We start from the raw sequence: 16,843 nt of genomic DNA, 5'->3' as shown, positions 1-16,843 counted from the left end.
AGAATGATACAAGTGGAATGATCTACTAATAAAATATTCATGTTATCAATTGCATCATTACTATTGCTGGTCTTAAATTCATCACAAATAAGGATAAGAATAAAATAAAACTAAAGAAAATGAAGTAGCTAGGAACCAATGTCCAAGCCCCACATGCATAATGATATTTAAAAAATAATTATATCCATGATCACTAAAATCATCTATAGTAACAAGGATGAGAACTTGAAATTCTTTTGGAAAAAAAGAAAAGGAACAAAAGACATTGACAGTTGTGTATTGTGATAGTTGTAATAATTTATATGTTTTACTGTGGCTTTGAACGCGAAGCTAGAATTTAATTTATGAATTTTGGATCACAATTATTTTTGTTTATTGGATTTTTGCTATAATTATTTAAAATATATCTCGAGTCTATCGGTCAAGGAAATGAGGAGATTAATGATGTTGTCATTCACTGTATTTATATAGGGTGGATGAAATGGAAGTTAGCATACAACATTTTGTGTGATAAGAAGGTGCCATCAAAATTTAAAGGCAAGTTCGGCAGAGTGATGGTTAGATTGATTTTTTTGTATTGTACAAAGTGTTGGTCAGTCAAGAACTCTCACGTTCATAAGCTTAAATAGAAATGAGGATATCTAAAACAAGGTGAGAGTGACTTCGATAGAGGACATGATGCGAGAAGCGAGATTAAAATGGTTCGAGCATGTGAAGAGGGGAAGTACGAATGTTCCGGTGTGGAGGTATGAGAGGTTGTCTATGGATGATTTTTCGTGAGGTAGATGAAGACCGAAGAAGTACTGGTAAAAAGTAATTATATAGGAATGACATAGTTTTAGCTTACTGAGGACGTGATTTTAGATAGGACGGTGTGGAGGACATGAATTAGAACAGAAAGTTAGCAGTATGTAGAAGTGTGTTTTCTTGTTGCCCGTTCATATTAGTAGTTGTAATATTATTCCGATAGTTCTTTTGGTCCTTCACTTTCTGTTACTAACGGTGATTTATGTTACTGTTTTTGTACCTCTATAACTTTTTTTGGGACTCTTTTGGATTATTTCGTAGGGTTGATGGTCTATGGTCTATCAGAAGAAATCTTTTTATTCCTGAGGTAAGGATAAAATTTGTATACTATATAATTTACCTTTTTAGATCTTACTTTTTAGGACTATACTGAATATATTATTCATGTTAGATTTCTCGATATATTATTTTGTTCACTTTATCGGTACTGTATAGAACTTAAAGCCTAAAAAGTGAATGGAGAAGTCGTTAGTGGTTACATTAACCCATCATAGCCTCTTTATCCAATGTTGCAACTTGCACCACTTTTCAAGTTGTTATTACATTATAGGTCAATTTGGTTTCCTTTTAGTAGTACTATAATTTTCTTTTGAAAATTTTGTACTAGTCATCAGTATGGTGCTAGAAAACTTATAGCAAAAACCTTACAACTTACTATATGGTTGGGCTCTGTGCATATTTCGAAATTATAAAGCTTTTGACATTATATTTTTAACTTGGTTATATATACTTAAAAACAATCATTTCATCAACCTGTATTAGAAAAAATAATGCATGTCCATGACTCATGAGCAATCATTTTACTTGTCCATAAACAACTGTCCTAACTCCTATCAATCAATTATAGGGATAGCTGCAAAGAAGATAATTTTAATATTGGAGTCCAAAAAAAGATGGAAACATTAATTCTTATCCATATTTACATTCTCTGAAGCCAAATGAGATGGTATTGCCAACTACTCCAACAGATAGGACCAAAACTAATTTCTTATCCTATCCTCAACTAATATTATTTTGGTCCCACAACATAAAACAGTTAGAAAAAGCTTTCAACAATCACTGAACATCAAATGCCCAAATCCCCATTCCCATTTGATAAACAATCAGGCTTGCAAATTGAAAGCACAGCCACTAAGCTATATTCATAATTTCATATTATTAGTGAAAAGGGTAAAGATGCAATGGACTTAACAGCATCAAGGGATGGCTGATGTTAAATAAGATCAATAACCATACGAAGACGAGCATTTTGACTAAAATAACTAGTTAAAACACAATTGTCATGACAACTCTACTCTGAAGATTTATCAAAAAATACAGATTGGAATACCCAAGACAGATGAAAAGCTCTGGCAAAGTAGAATGCAAAGTATAAACTCAGAGCTTTGAAGGTATAAAGGAAGAAAGAGAACTTTGATTCTTGAACCCTTAAACTAGTATCGGTTTCAACCTGTACATCCCCATGGCAAAATTACATTGATGGGGAATCATTAGGTTTAACCTTACACATCAAAACCGCCTAGGATGAGGGGGCAAAATATATGCTGAGGATTGCCTAGAATCAAAAACCGAATCAGGATAACCAACAGGATGTCTCAGTGGCTCATAAGAAATTTGACTACCTATAGGGTGCCTGGACGGAAACATATGAGGAACAGCTGGAGCAATCAGATTTGGGTGTCCAGAAGGTTCTGCAAATCTCATCCTTCCATAGGTAGGTTCAAACGGAACAGGTTGAGGCCTATTGTACATGGCTTCTCTTGAGATCATTGACATTGGTCCCCAACTATTCGTCAAGTAGTAAGGCATAGGCTGTTGTCCTGGCTGCCTTCTTGACAACTCAGAGAAGGTGCCACCCAACCAATCATCTGTTCGACTTCTTTTTGTCAAGGAGGAGTCAGTTGGCCCCAGAAGTTTATGCTTTCCTTGTGCCATCCCTCTCGGACTTTTCGCAGATGTCCTGCTTTTTGACAAGATAGAATCAACATGCACAGTTTTTTTATTTCCTTTTGAAAGTGCAACAGATTGCACCTCCTTCTTTCCAGATTTTGCAGTACCAGCGCCAGCTAGCTTGGAGGCTACATCTTGGCCAAATAGGAACTCCCTTAAAGAGTTCCCTCCAATCTTTTTATTTAAGAAATCAAATATGTGTCGGACTGAAAGCTGGATACAGCTGTAAATCTGTTTAACTTCTGCTGCTCCTACTGCCCTTGCAACATTTTGAGATCTATCAGCGAAATCTTCAACCTGTGAAAACCGTTAAACTGACATAAATTTATTGCTTGTTAAGAACATGTCAAGAAATGACAAAGCCAAGCACAATCACATTTATACGGCCAACTCTATAACCCCGTGTTCGAGATATCCAAGATCCTTCAAATGTGCTGGCACACAAACCTTCAGACCAGAGCTTCTCAACTGATAGCAACTGCAATAGTTAAATCACACTATATATAATGCCAATATAGAGATTAGAACATAATATGTAAAAATAGCAGCCTGCATGGTACATGAACCATTTTATCCAACGGAGGATAAAAAATCCAACCTTGTTTAATAGAGAAACAAAGAGCTCAGCCACTGATTCTTTATTGCTTATTCCATAGTTTGAAAACTTACACACAGAGCTCTCCACTGCTACTGAGTCATTACCATCTAGCACACAGATGGGAAGTCAATTAAAATACTCGGTGACCAATCAAATACAAACTGAAAGATGGATATATAATACTTCGAAATAGAAAGAACGAGACAGATTCATGACTAATAACTAAAGAGATGTATGAAAACTTAGGCCGCATCAAAGCAAAATAATGCTTCATATCTATGGCTTTTAGAGCTTTCTGCCTAAGACTTTCCATGCACATGAATGACATTCATATAACCTAAATCCCGAACTCAACAAAGTCCATATAGTATATTAATGAATGTTTGTCATAAATTTTTTTGGTGCATCTTCTCTTCAACTCACGGCTGCACCAAGATGGAACAAGATTACGGTTTTCTTCAAAGATGACGATCCACGATCCTCATATTTGAACAAGAACTTGCATACGTTCTTCTGGTTGATCAGACAAACTTTTGCCTTTCTCCAAGTTAAAAGCCTCTTAAATATGACCTCTTTTTCATGACTTGAATTTTGAGCTAGCACCACCATTCGACATGGATATGACTTGACAGTTGTTTACAGCTCTCAGTATACAAGAACTAAATACAAAACCAACTTCACAGATGACTTTCACAGAACACTATATCAGCACAGCATCATACGTCTAATACCAAAACCTAAAATGCCAGAACTGAACTTAACATGATATTGTTTAAGAGATGGTAAATAGTACAATTAAGCAACATAGCAAGTATTCAAATCAAATGCTAAATATTCAAAGAAACATACTGAAGTCCAAAATGATTCTAAAACGAAATTTGCCCTTTTATGATGGATTGAGAAATTTCAACCAGAATTAAATATGCTACATAGATTTACGGGAAACTTGAAATGTAATAAGTCAGAGTTTTACCTTTGAATAAGGCGGAAAATGGAGGCAGTATGGGAGGATTTCGCGTCTGCAAGGTTTTCAATTAAGCCGAGTAAGTTATGATGAGGAAAAATATTCATAAATAATCTATACAAAGATCTAATTATATGCTTTGATGAGGATCAGAAATACACACATAAACATGTGTATAAATATACTAGTTTAGTCACTTAGTGTACATGCTTTGCATGTGTATCTCACGTCAATCAATAAAACCAGAAATAAGAAAGAACAAAATTATTAAAAAGTAGCAATTGACGTTAAAAAATCCTATAAATGAATATTGTATCTCAAACATACGATTGTCTGGTATTTCACCTGATATCATATCACATATGCATTATTTATTTGTAATTGGTCATTAAGGAACTGTTACACCACCAAACTATTTAACTCCTAAATTAGTGGAAGCGATCACTAATGTTTGCATTATAGTAGGTTATCTATAAAAAAAACATATTGATTTTGTCCATGAACGTACTATAGAACTCTCGACATGAACAAAAAATAGAAAACAAAGAAGAGCGACATTATTGATAAGTTCTTAAGAAAAGGAAAGAACTAAGAGATCAATACAAGGTGAAAGGAAACTTACGCCAACTAATTAGCCAAACTCCACTTATGTGAAAAAAGGCATACTTTATTTTGTCTTGTATAAATTTCACTACTTCAATTCTTTCCTTTTTGTATTTATTGTTTTAATCGTGCCATAATAATATTACTAACATTGAGAATTGCCATATTTCTATTGAAAAACAGCACCCTAGGAACTAAGTTGCTCGGACTCGAGTGCGGGTGTCCGATAGGGTGAGGATCTAGAGGTCGGATCTTTCATGATCTAATTTTTAAGATTCAGGAATATGGATCCATGCATGGATAAGGAGGCAGGGATTCACCTAAATGTAATTGAAATATCTAAATATAGAGTTATAAAACCTAAATTATGAGATATTATGTGGAGAACTTGAGGAGAATCTTGAAAAGAGATAAAAGGAAAATGAGTGACATAGAAATTTCTATAAAAAATGTATTCCGTTTTCTTCAATTTCACCTTAGCATTTGTATGGATTATAGAAATCATTAAAACTGTCCGGACTTTCTTCATCGATTTTGGTCAAAGTATCCAAAATTGGTTGACCAAATCGGACATGAATCCTATACCCACACCACCCATGTCGTGTCGACACGGGTGCAACACCAAAAATGAAGAGTCCGAGCAACTTAGAGAGTATTTGGATTGGCTTAAAAGTTGATCAAACCTACTTTTAAGTCAATTTTTTACTTTTGTGAGTTTGGCAAATATAAAAAATAACTTCAAAAAATAACTTTTAAATGTCATTTCAGTTTGACTTATTATTTTTGACTTAAAACTACTTTTTCAAAAACAATCCAAACGAGCTCTAAGCCTAGGAAGACAATTAGAAACTTGATAATTTAGGAAAAGTTCTCCAAAAATTAAGAGAGGAAAAAGAAAAGGGACAATATGTTTCCTTAAATGACTTCTTGTCGTGATAGTGTAATCCTTTTTGTCAAAAAAAAAAGTTGGTAAGTTTTCAATAACTTCCTTTAATGATTTGACGTGAGTTATTAAAGCCTTGTCTGCTAATGAAGGGAATTCAATATCTACGTTTATAATTCAAATATGGAAATTTATAGTAAACAAAATTTTATTTATTATCAAAGATAAATATATTAAGAAAATAGTAAATGGCAGTTTTGTTTATTATAGTCTTCCAATAAATGGCAAAAAGTTCAATCAACATTTCTAAGGAACAAGATGCATCAGCATGTTCAAGATTCGGGAGCCCTTATCATATAATAAACTCTAAGGTCTTATAGGCGGAGATAAAAACACGTCAGCTAAACATCCCAAAGAAAAACGAAAAAATGCTTGACGCCTAAAGTTTCTTTAACATGACATCCAGATGAATAGAAAACATGGGAATTTCAAATAGAAGACATGATTAACAAGAGGTTCTAGTATGTCAAAAGAATGAGGAAATAGAAAAATAATGATAACTTGAGGGTTTCTGCAAATGATGAACTTGTCCTAAAAAGAATACCTGCAAATGGAAAGCAACCAAGAGTATTATAGATAAAGAATTCAATGTTTGATCCTTCGCGCTGTTAATATTTTGTGCTTTTGCCCATGCTTTCATCTGCGAAGAGAAATTCATGAGTTCTAACAACAGAAATGTGAAGTAACGATGCAAAACATTCTTTTTAGTGAATAACATTGAACATTGCACCTAAGCAAACACAGCCAAAGAAATATTGGTTTACATAAGGGATATCAATCCCAAAGCAACTTATGGGTCTAAATATTAGACAAGCCCAAAAAGAGAATCGCAACACATATTTGATCACATCAAATTTAAACTGTTTCAATATCAATCCTTATTCAAGTCATAACTGAGGCTTCAAAAACCTCATTGCTCAAAACTGAGAAAAGGAAAGAAAAAAAACGAGCAACTGAATGTATTTAACTAAAGTGAAAAAACAAAGACAACTCATACATGTGACTGCTGTAAAAATGTCCATGTAGATCATATATATGTATGAAACTATTTTTTATTAGAATAAGCTGATAAAGTAACTGACAGCTAAAAATCTTCAGCAGTGCTATCATTTTTTTAATGGTAGCATTCTATATATTAACAGGTATACTATAACAAGTGTACGGTCCCCCAAATCAGTAGAGAACTTATTACCTAAAACATCAAAATATCTTTCAATTGTACTAAATCATTCATGTTCCCCAAAAATAGTAAAGAGTGCTCTCTCTTCCTCTCGTCCCCCCCCCCAAACCAAATGCATGCTGGGACAACCCTCCACCTTCCTTCATATTGGACAAAGACCAGTCTAGTCGCTCCTTTGTGTTTCCTGGCACCATCCACCTGATTACCCTCTGGTTAATGAATATTATTCAGATTGATATGTCCCTTTGCAGTGCAAAAAGAGATGGTTGGTTATCTCTGCCCATTCCCCATATAAAAAACATCTGGAGCATTAAATCCCGTACTTCTCAACTTTTCATGTGTCAACACTTCTTCTTTAGCCATAAGCCAAGAGAACCAAGCTACTTCCAGTGGGATTTTTACTTCCCAAATCACTTTCCGTGATAGCCTACTTGATATTAACTACGCTCAAAAATTTTTTTGAGAAGGGAAAAAGATTTTGAGGAAAGTTAACTGGCTCAAAATCTTGTAAACCTCTTTCACCGTTAAAGTTCCTTGATCATTTCCTAGCAATGCCATAACATCCCAATTTCCAGTGGAACCCTTTAAATTATTTAGGGTATTGTAAAACTCAGTTATCCTCCCATTCCCCAATCATTTAAAATCCCTAAAAGTCAGATTCCATCCTTGTTAAGACCAAACTTAAGCAACTATATCCTATTGTTGTTGGCATAATATATGCTGTTGCAGAACACCTTGCTGAATCCAACTTATCTTCCAAAAGGAAGTCTTCATATCATTCCCCACTTTTAATCTTGCTCTGCTCATCATCTTAGGCCACAAATTCCTGATGAACCTCCAAATACTCCACCCATAAGGAGTATTGATTGAATTTGTGGTCCAACTGCTTTCCTCCCTACATTTCTTTCTAATAATTTCTTTCCATATTGGTCCTCCTTTTGTAGCATATCTGCACAACCATTTCAGCATCAAACTTTTTTTTTTTGAGCCTTCAGATTCATGATTACATTCCTCCCACTCCCTTGCTTCTTTTCATGATATCCCATTTGACTAACAGGGAATGGGAATAAGAACATCATATAAGTAGGTAGAGCATCTAACAAACTACTAATAAGGGTCAATCTCCCTCCCACAGATAAATATTGCATCTTCCTATTTGTCAACAGTCAACTTTACTTCACCCTTCCCTATCACACCACTCTTGTCCCCTTTTAAGTTGTGTTTACCCCCAAAGGCATACCCAAGTAAACTGTGGCAACTCTCCCACTTTGCCTCCCAAAAATCAGCTAACATGTGAATCTCCTCCATAATATTAACTGAATAAATGAAGGTCTTTCCCCCCAATTAATGTGAAGCCCGGAGATGAGACATTTCTATGTTGTTGTCTATTCTGGTATTTACCTATTTCTAGTAGTCTGGAGCATATCATTCATCCCCGCCATTGCTATGATGAATAGAAAAGGCGAAAAAGGATCTCCCTGCCTCAGCCCCCTATTAGAAGAGAAAAATCATGTTGGTGAACATTAACAAGAATTGAGAACTGCACTGTACTGATGCAAGTATGGTCCGTCCATCCGATCCACCTAGAGCAAAAGCCCATCTTCAGTAGGATCCCAATGATAATCTCAATTTGGGTGATCATATGCCTTCTGGATATGCAGATTGCATAAAATTCCAGGTATTTACTTCTCTGTCTAGCCTCCACACACTCATTTTCCATGAGTATTGCATCCGTAATCTGTCTTCCCCTTATTAAAGTCATTTGATGACCATCAACTAATTTGTTGATCACATTCTTCAGCCTCTCACCTAACAACTTGGCTATGATTTTATAGACACTACCAATAAAACTGATAGGTCTAAAATCATTGAAATCCACAGCTCCCACCTTCTTTAATATAAGTGCCACAAAGGTGGCATTGAAGCTCCTCTCAGAAACTTCTTGATCATGGAAATTTTGTACTGCAGCTATGACATCTGATCCAATTATTTCCCAACATTTGCTAAAGAAAGTTATAGTATAACCATTAGACCCAGGGGCTTTGTCACCTGCAGTCTTATCTTCTATACAAGTTATTCCAAAAATTGAATGCAAAGGGAGACAAAAAGCATATTATTAAGCTTCATCCGTACATTGTCAAATCATAGAAGATACACATAAAAGCTTCTTTTTTTTTCTTTCTATGGATTATGAACAGACACTCATACAAGCCACATACTTCGTGCTTTCTTTCCTAGAATATGAGCTCTAGCTCTCAAAGTCTTACAACCTCTTAACCTAGGTTGCTCGCACGAGCAATTTTGTTGAAGCTCTGACAATATGACAAAGCAATAACTCCAAAAATTAACAAATTTGAAACATATGAAAGTTCATTCTCAACTTCGAAATTTCCTCCACCTATAATTGGGGCACCAGTTTACAAGGATTTTGTAGCCTTCACATCAGGTTCTTTTTGCAAACTGAGGCCAAGTGTACTGGTTTTGCTTTCTTTCCGGAGTTCTTTATCAAAGAGGCACATGGCCTGCACCCCGAATTCATTTTTCGTCCACCAAATGTCTGCTCCAACTATGTCTGTTGCTATTCAAAGAGGTGCATCCTTAACATTCTCCTAATGATGGAAGCTCACCCCTAGAAGTCCAATTCAGAACTTGCAAACAGATATTGCAGGATAAAAAGTCCCTTATATTCTCAAATTATTAACGCATCAAATAACATTTTTGGAGGCTTTTAACCTTCAATTAAAAAGCATCCCAAAAGGTGAATGAATTAGTTGAGAGGCCAAATTAGGATGGATATTTATGAAAACATCCACCAAAAACAAAAAGAGAGGAGACTCTTCAGCTTTCTTATATTCCTGATTCCCAAGTATATGTATGAGATCACAAATGTAGGACCTCATTCGAAGGCTGCATCCAATTAAAAGGCCTCCCAACCAGGACACCAAAAAAATATCAAGAAAAGAAAGATATTCATAATATATTGCAAATATGTAATGTGATCCTTAACATGATTCTGCAACCTTTTTCCTGTGCAAAGGAAGCTAAAACTCTGTTGTGATATGTGTGTGTTTGTGTGTGCGAGACAACAAGCATATTTTACCAAGAAGCTCAATTTCCGAAAACGTTCATCAATGGAACCAATCATGTAAATTGTCTTTGATTTTGAAATCCCATCCTGGTTTTCAACTGATATATCACATTCAATTTCAGTTCCTCGGTCAACAACTTTTAGAACTGGCACCCTGGCAGTTGTAACTGGATTGACACCACGAACAAAACCATTCCCTGAGGCAGAATTTTAAATATCAGAGCCACCAAAAACATTAATAGAAGCTATAACTACAGAAAATGCTCTAAATATCATGTCAAGATAATCAACTTCTAAGGATGGGTATCAAAAAATTAACTTTGAACACCAGAAATGAAGTTCGAAGACTTCTTACCTTGTAAAAATACATACATATATATGTATGTTTTTGTAGAAATTTCAAAGAAATTACTTCATATTTGTTGAAGTGTGTGATCTCATCTAAAAGCTTATGTTGTTAGAGAGAGCACACTTTTATTATTTAATTATATTCTCAACACACACGTTCACATGTGGGCCCGATTCTTTTTCATGGGCCAAGCATGTGAAAATTATTTTTTATATGGGTGGCAATGAAATTCAATCTTAGTGTCCTGCTCTATACTATGTTAAAGTCTATGACCATCTCATCTAAAAGCTTAAGTCATTAGAGAAAGCAGACTTCTATTATTTAATTATATTCTCAACAATAACAGAAGATTACTGTAAATGTATCATGGTATATCTGTTGGTCACTGCATAGAGCTTTCTATCTCTACCATCTTAAATACTTGAGATCCAGTAGTTGATAGGGGCTTTGGTAGAATAACTTAATGCACATGGCATCGGCCCTATGGGTATGATTCAAGACATGTCTCCAGTGCCAGCTCAATCCCTTCCACTGCTTCATTACTGCATCATATCTTCTAATCTTTATCCCTATACTTTTACTGAATTTGAATATATAAATATTACTAAATCAAATAAGCTGCTATGTTCTTCATTTGAACATGAAAAATGTATATCTGACTGAGCGAAAGAAGAAAACAGAGGGAAAATTTTCATACCACAAAGTTCTCCTAGCATCGATCTAAGAAAAGATATTCATTGACATGGAATTAAATGGTTTGATATTTATTGACTTGGAGAAAAGATAATGATAGAATGCTAATAAGTTTTTTGGTCAGTACAGGAGGAGAAATGAATTCGAAGGAAATATACAAACACAAGCGTGTACGAAGAATTACTATTATTTTAGATAAGGGTAACTTTGTACTCACACAAACAATTCATCATTCAATGAATGTTGAATTGGAAACTAACAACCCACAGAGTGGTGGACACACCACCATTTGGGTACTTTTACAAGTTTCCTATGAAATCTACCAAATCTACTGTCTCCCTACCAACTCTTGTTTAAACCAAAAAAATAGTGAACTACTACCATACCAGTGGAAAAGGGCATGACTTCCAAGAAGGAACAAGTGGCTATAGTGGATCGTCAAGTGTGAAAACTACGTTTGAAGAATGTCTTATCAACAAAGGTAATATGTAAGAACTACATAGCTAAAGAAAAAACTTGGAAATTCGAGGATGACTTGAGGATAAGACACCCACAACACTCCAAGTCTTTAGGAGGACAAGAATGAAGTAGGGGACCAAATTTCTTACGGAGATCCTGTCTCCTTTCTTGTTTATCATTGCCATGGAAGGACTGAACACTATGTTCAAAACAGTTATTTGTATGGATAGATAAAGGGTTTTAAGGTAGCTAGGGCAGGGAGTGATAGCCTAGAGGTGACTAGCAAAGGAGACCACTTTAACCATGGATAACTTGATGGGTAGAGGTATGACATTGTGTTCAATATGCTTCCCGTGTAAAGAAACAGTTGAGCCAGTCAACCATTTTTTCTGCATTGTCCATACACAGCTCATCTGTGGAGAATCATCCTAAACCTTAAGGACATAGCATGGACAATGCCAGGCAAGATAACAGAGGATAAGAACTGGGAGGGAACATGTTCACATGCTAAGGATAGGAATAGATGGAAAACTGCCCCACCTTGTATCTGGTGGACAATTTGGAAGGAGAGGAATTCCAGATGTTTTTAGAGCTTAGAGAATGATGTGCAGCAGATCAAGTTGAACTACATCTTACTGCTATATTTTTGGTGTAATCAGATTTACTTTAATGATACCGTGTCTATGATAGATGTTCTAGATTCTTTATAGCTAGCGAGGGAAGACACTAGAGAGCTCTATTGTAACTATGATTTCAGTACTACCCAAGTACTGTTTGGATCCCTGATATGATACAAAGTTACTGATTTCAAAAAACAAAATTCTTAGGAGTCAGAATGTAATACCCCTACAGTGAGCATGCTAGAATTGTCATCGAAGTAACGTATGGAACTTCTAAGATATAAATTTAAGTAATGAGAGAATAACATTACAAGGATAATCATATTAGGTCTTAGGAGTATAACAATATGATAAGTATAAACTTTAATTTGACAAGAATGTCTCTCAATGCCGTACTTTCTCGAACGAGTACAAAGGAATTTCATATAAGAAGAAGTAACAAATTATTAACTTTTAACTACTCACTATTGTTAAATAATAATAATATTCATTGGACTACTTAATTACATAACTGAAAGGTATTCTAGGATTGAAAAAAAAAAACTTAATATCTACGAATTTGATTCTAGAAGCTTAAAGTTATAAAAAAACCTAATTGACTTGGAGCTAAAGAACTTATTTAAAAAAAATAGTATTAGTAAATTGCTAAAAGAAAACATCCTAGATACTCTACCTAGTGTAGCCGACTTAGCCAAGGCAAATCTCACAAACGACCACTCAAATACTCCCATTTCCTTACACATGTTTAAGACACCCACCCACCCCACACGCACAAACCAAAACCTAAATAAACTAAGACTAGCATCTAAGGAAATTCTATAAAGAGCCGTCACCACCATTACGTATAATATGAACAGGCATCGTGTAATGACCAAATTACCACAATTCCATATTCCCTTGCAAAGCCTATCAATATAAACAGTAAGTTTATCAACCAGAATATGTTTAAACTTTTAGCTCATTTTGCCAGTGTTAAGTACTTGCTTTCAAAGTCCTTCCTAAACTTACTCATTCCTCACTATGATGACATTTTAGGATTTCGAGATTGTTGAAGGAACAATATGCATGAAAATCACAGAAAGTTAAAGAACAAGTTCAAAGGTTACTCTGAAGTTGATAAAACTTTTTTGCAAATTTCCTCAGAGTCTGAATCTTCTTCTCCCGTGTAATGTTAACTTTTCTGTTGGTGAAGTTGACAGATAGGTCCAAGTCACTTTTAACACAGAATAAATCCATCGAATATGACCCAAACACCTCAACGATAGGAGCATCAGCAGAATAGCCTGAAACAAAGAGTAATGAGCACTTGTACAGAGAGTATGGCCCTATGCTACGGATTTACAATTTTGACTCCCCACCCCCATCTACTACTTATAACAATGAAAAGAGAAGTAGCCTGACAAATTGATGAACATTGTGCAACTCACACATCAAAAGATTATGAAATTCAAATAGCATAATACAGAAATATTGTTATTCAATTACCATAAACCTCCTTTGCTATTTCATTAAAGATTCGAAGTAAATCTCTTCGAGCATCATAATCGCTTGGTTTAGGGCGACAATCCACATAAACCTCATCAAGCAATACTTCAAATGCCGATAATTGTTCCAAGGTGGCTGTGTATTTCTTCCTCTGCTTCTGTTCACACTGTTGTGCTTCCTTACACAGAACTGATATCATAGCTATATTAGTTGATGACATGTTCCCTAGCAAGTTAAAGTTAGAAAAATATCCTCATAGAGCAGTAACTCAAATCATAAATAGGAACTCAGCCAACAGAAGAAGTAAGACTTTCACCAAAAGGTGATAAAGAACAACCAAAATCACCACTGCATTCAATATCATCATACAAGTTCAATCAGCAGAGGTTATCCCCCAAAAGGAAGTGCAATCCATCAGCTGATTGCACTATATGATCCATCTTAGACTTGTAGTTTTAACGCCAATCATTCAGCAAAATTTTTACCAAATAACAAGGTGGAAGGACAAGACAAGGGATTTCCCGTACTTTTCGTCATGGCTCATGATGTAAAAGCAGTTGTGACACCAAGGATGTCTACGGCTTGGTGAACGAAGGAGCTCATTCACCGGAAGACTCTAGATGTCCTAATTTTCTTGTAGGATGGGGTCAAAGATGAATGAAGATTTCAAAAACAACTAGAAAATGACTTTGAATCCAAGTTTTCTGGAATTAAAGATGTCATACAAGGATCCGCAAGGGAAGAGACGGAGAGGGAATCAAAAATACAATACTTTTGTGTTCAAAATTCACCACCATCCTCTTTCCTTTTCCTTCCTTTTTCCTTAATAATTGTGGTGTCCAAACCAGCTTACGCGCACCTCGACTAATTCCACAGGATACCTATCACCTCCCATCAGTCTACTAGGTACCTCTATCCGTCAATGCTAGGACAGATGAGAAGAAATCACCTAGTATTTTTGTCTTTACTAGGATTTGAACATGAGACCCCATGGCTCTCAGTCCACTTCATTGACATCTAGGCAACACCTTTGAGTTTTTTCCTCTCCTTTCCTCTCCTTTCCCCCTTAACATTATCAGCAAATGATCGTGAAAGTTGAATAATGGGTGCCTGTGCGCACAACTACAACTCAAGTAGCAGACACAATCATTAAACACACGCGTAAGGTTTAAGTATAAGAATTAGGGCTTGTCTACTCAATTTATTACAGAAAATAATTTTAAAATAAAGAAAAATGGAACAATGACAAAAGCCAGTATACAAGAATAGTAGAATACAACTTCAAATTAGCAAAACACAACCAAAAATGATTTTTTCTCTTTACAAAATATAGCAATCATCCTGTGTCAAAGACACATAAAGTCCACGTATCAAAAAAAGAGATCATAAGCTGATTTAATCTAGAAAAAAAATTAGAAAAACAAAGAAAAAGGAGAAAGAAGAACCCTGAGAATCTGTGGACCTTAGTTAGAGCACCATTTACTTCTTTCCTTTCTTTTCTTCCTTTTCCTTGTGTTTTTTAAAGGTAACATTTTTTCCGTTTGGTCTTAAGATGGCATTTACATCTGTGAAATAAACATGCAAAGCAGTGAAATACTAACCTTTCACGGATAAAACCATGGTATTAAAGATGATCAACCTTTAGACGATCATTAATTCACAACTGAAATAAAAATGAACACTTCACCTGCAGATATCGTTACCACGAGAAGTGATTAGAGAAAGAGCTTCAACTATAACAATTGTGGGCAAGAAGGTGCACAAAAACTGCTGATAAATCATAAAATTTAAAAATAATAGGATAATAAATAATCTAACAAGAATCAGAAGAAAAAAAAAAGATAAGAACCTAATGATACAAAAGAAAGTTTGTATTTTTGATATAACAGTGAATATTAACTATGAACAATGGACAAAAACACATAATTCATGAGATAAATTAAGTACAGCACAACCAATAGAACTTCTCTCGGAAGGTATTTTTGGAAAATTAGTGTATGGAAACTACTTTTTGATCCAGGTGCAACATCAGATATATATTTTCTGATTCATCCTTTTCAGATGAAGATAGAAGGAAACAGCACTAGGAATATAACAATTATTCTGATTCTATATTGGATATCTTATTTTTGGGCTAGTGGGGAGGGGTTCAATTTAACTTATTTCTCTTGCTCCACTAACCCAAAACTGCACAGGAGTCATAGAGTTGGGATGGCAAATCTCAATTCAATAACTCCGAATCATCTTTCATCTTTGCTCTATGTCGGGGTTTCTAGCAGCACAACTTGGTTTAAAATACAAAATTCAACTTCTTTAGATACCCAACGATAGCTTGGAACATCAACAAAAATTACAACTTTTTTCTACCAACAAACTACGATGAATTCTGCTTATTTCGATGTAAAATTTCACAGGTATAACTACAAAACCAGCCAATTGAAGCGTGTTCTACTTTTTAGATAATCAACTGATCCCTAAGTTTTCAATTTTGGGGGAAAATTCAAATTGTTAAAGCAAAAACTTCATTCGTAAACACATGTTGATATCCTCACTAATTGAGATTTTGATACCGTTCAATCACCGAAGCACGGAAGCAAATAGAGAGGGGAAAGAGAAGGGAAAAGTTTACCTTCAAGCAATGGATTCGGTTGCTCGCCGCCGGTGACTTGGGGGTGATGTGAGGATTAACAATGGAGTTTGGGTTTTTTTATTTTTTATTTTATTTACATTGGAGAATTTAGCAAAAGATTTGTTTTGTCCTACTTGGCTTGCTATACCCAAAAATAAAATGTTTTATCAATTTATTTATATTTTTTCTCTTGTTTACTTTTAAATTTTCTTCTTCTATTAGTTATTAAAAGTTAAAATAGAAAGGATCCGCTCCACTCGAGTCTAACGGGTCAAGGAATTTTAAAGGCTAGCGCGAGTCGGCCCTTCATTTGGAAGGGCCTGAAAATGTTCAAACTTAATCTAATAATACTAAAAGGGCCGAGGGCTGGGGAAGGTTAGAGCCTTTTTTTGTCTTTTTTTTTTCTTTTCAAACTTATATTCTATAACATCAAGAAAATGAGAAGATTTTCAAATCAAATATGACAAATAATTGT

The 16,843-nt window shown here is 35.0% G+C and overlaps 1 protein-coding gene across 4 annotated transcripts; it reads right to left on the bottom strand.

Annotated features, from left to right (window-relative positions):
* Window positions 1-2,034: 2,034 nt before the first annotated feature.
* LOC107004873 (protein HESO1-like) lies at window positions 2,035-16,521 on the bottom strand. 4 transcript variants are annotated; one of them, XM_015203267.2, is made up of 10 exons: window positions 16,369-16,521; window positions 15,341-15,426; window positions 13,740-13,964; window positions 13,361-13,537; window positions 10,146-10,330; window positions 6,410-6,505; window positions 4,329-4,374; window positions 3,356-3,462; window positions 3,134-3,235; window positions 2,035-3,054 (listed from the first exon to the last, which is right to left on the bottom strand). In XM_015203267.2, the coding sequence occupies exons 2-10, from the start codon at window positions 15,357-15,359 to the stop codon at window positions 2,317-2,319; spliced, it is 1,695 nt and encodes a 564-aa protein (XP_015058753.1). In that variant the 5' UTR covers window positions 15,360-15,426; window positions 16,369-16,521; the 3' UTR covers window positions 2,035-2,316. The 4 variants fall into 4 exon arrangements, with proteins under 4 accessions (XP_015058753.1, XP_015058754.1, XP_015058755.1 ...); XM_015203268.2 differs by having other exon boundaries at window positions 13,740-13,940; XM_015203269.2 differs by having other exon boundaries at window positions 13,740-13,928.
* Between the last annotated feature and the right edge of the window lie 322 nt (window positions 16,522-16,843).

Source organism: Solanum pennellii, chromosome 11 (assembly GCF_001406875.1).
Source record: "Solanum pennellii chromosome 11, SPENNV200".
NCBI classification, from domain to species: domain Eukaryota; kingdom Viridiplantae; phylum Streptophyta; class Magnoliopsida; order Solanales; family Solanaceae; genus Solanum; species Solanum pennellii.
Note: the sequence above shows the minus strand (reverse complement) of the source record. Positions and strands in the feature narration are given on the sequence as shown.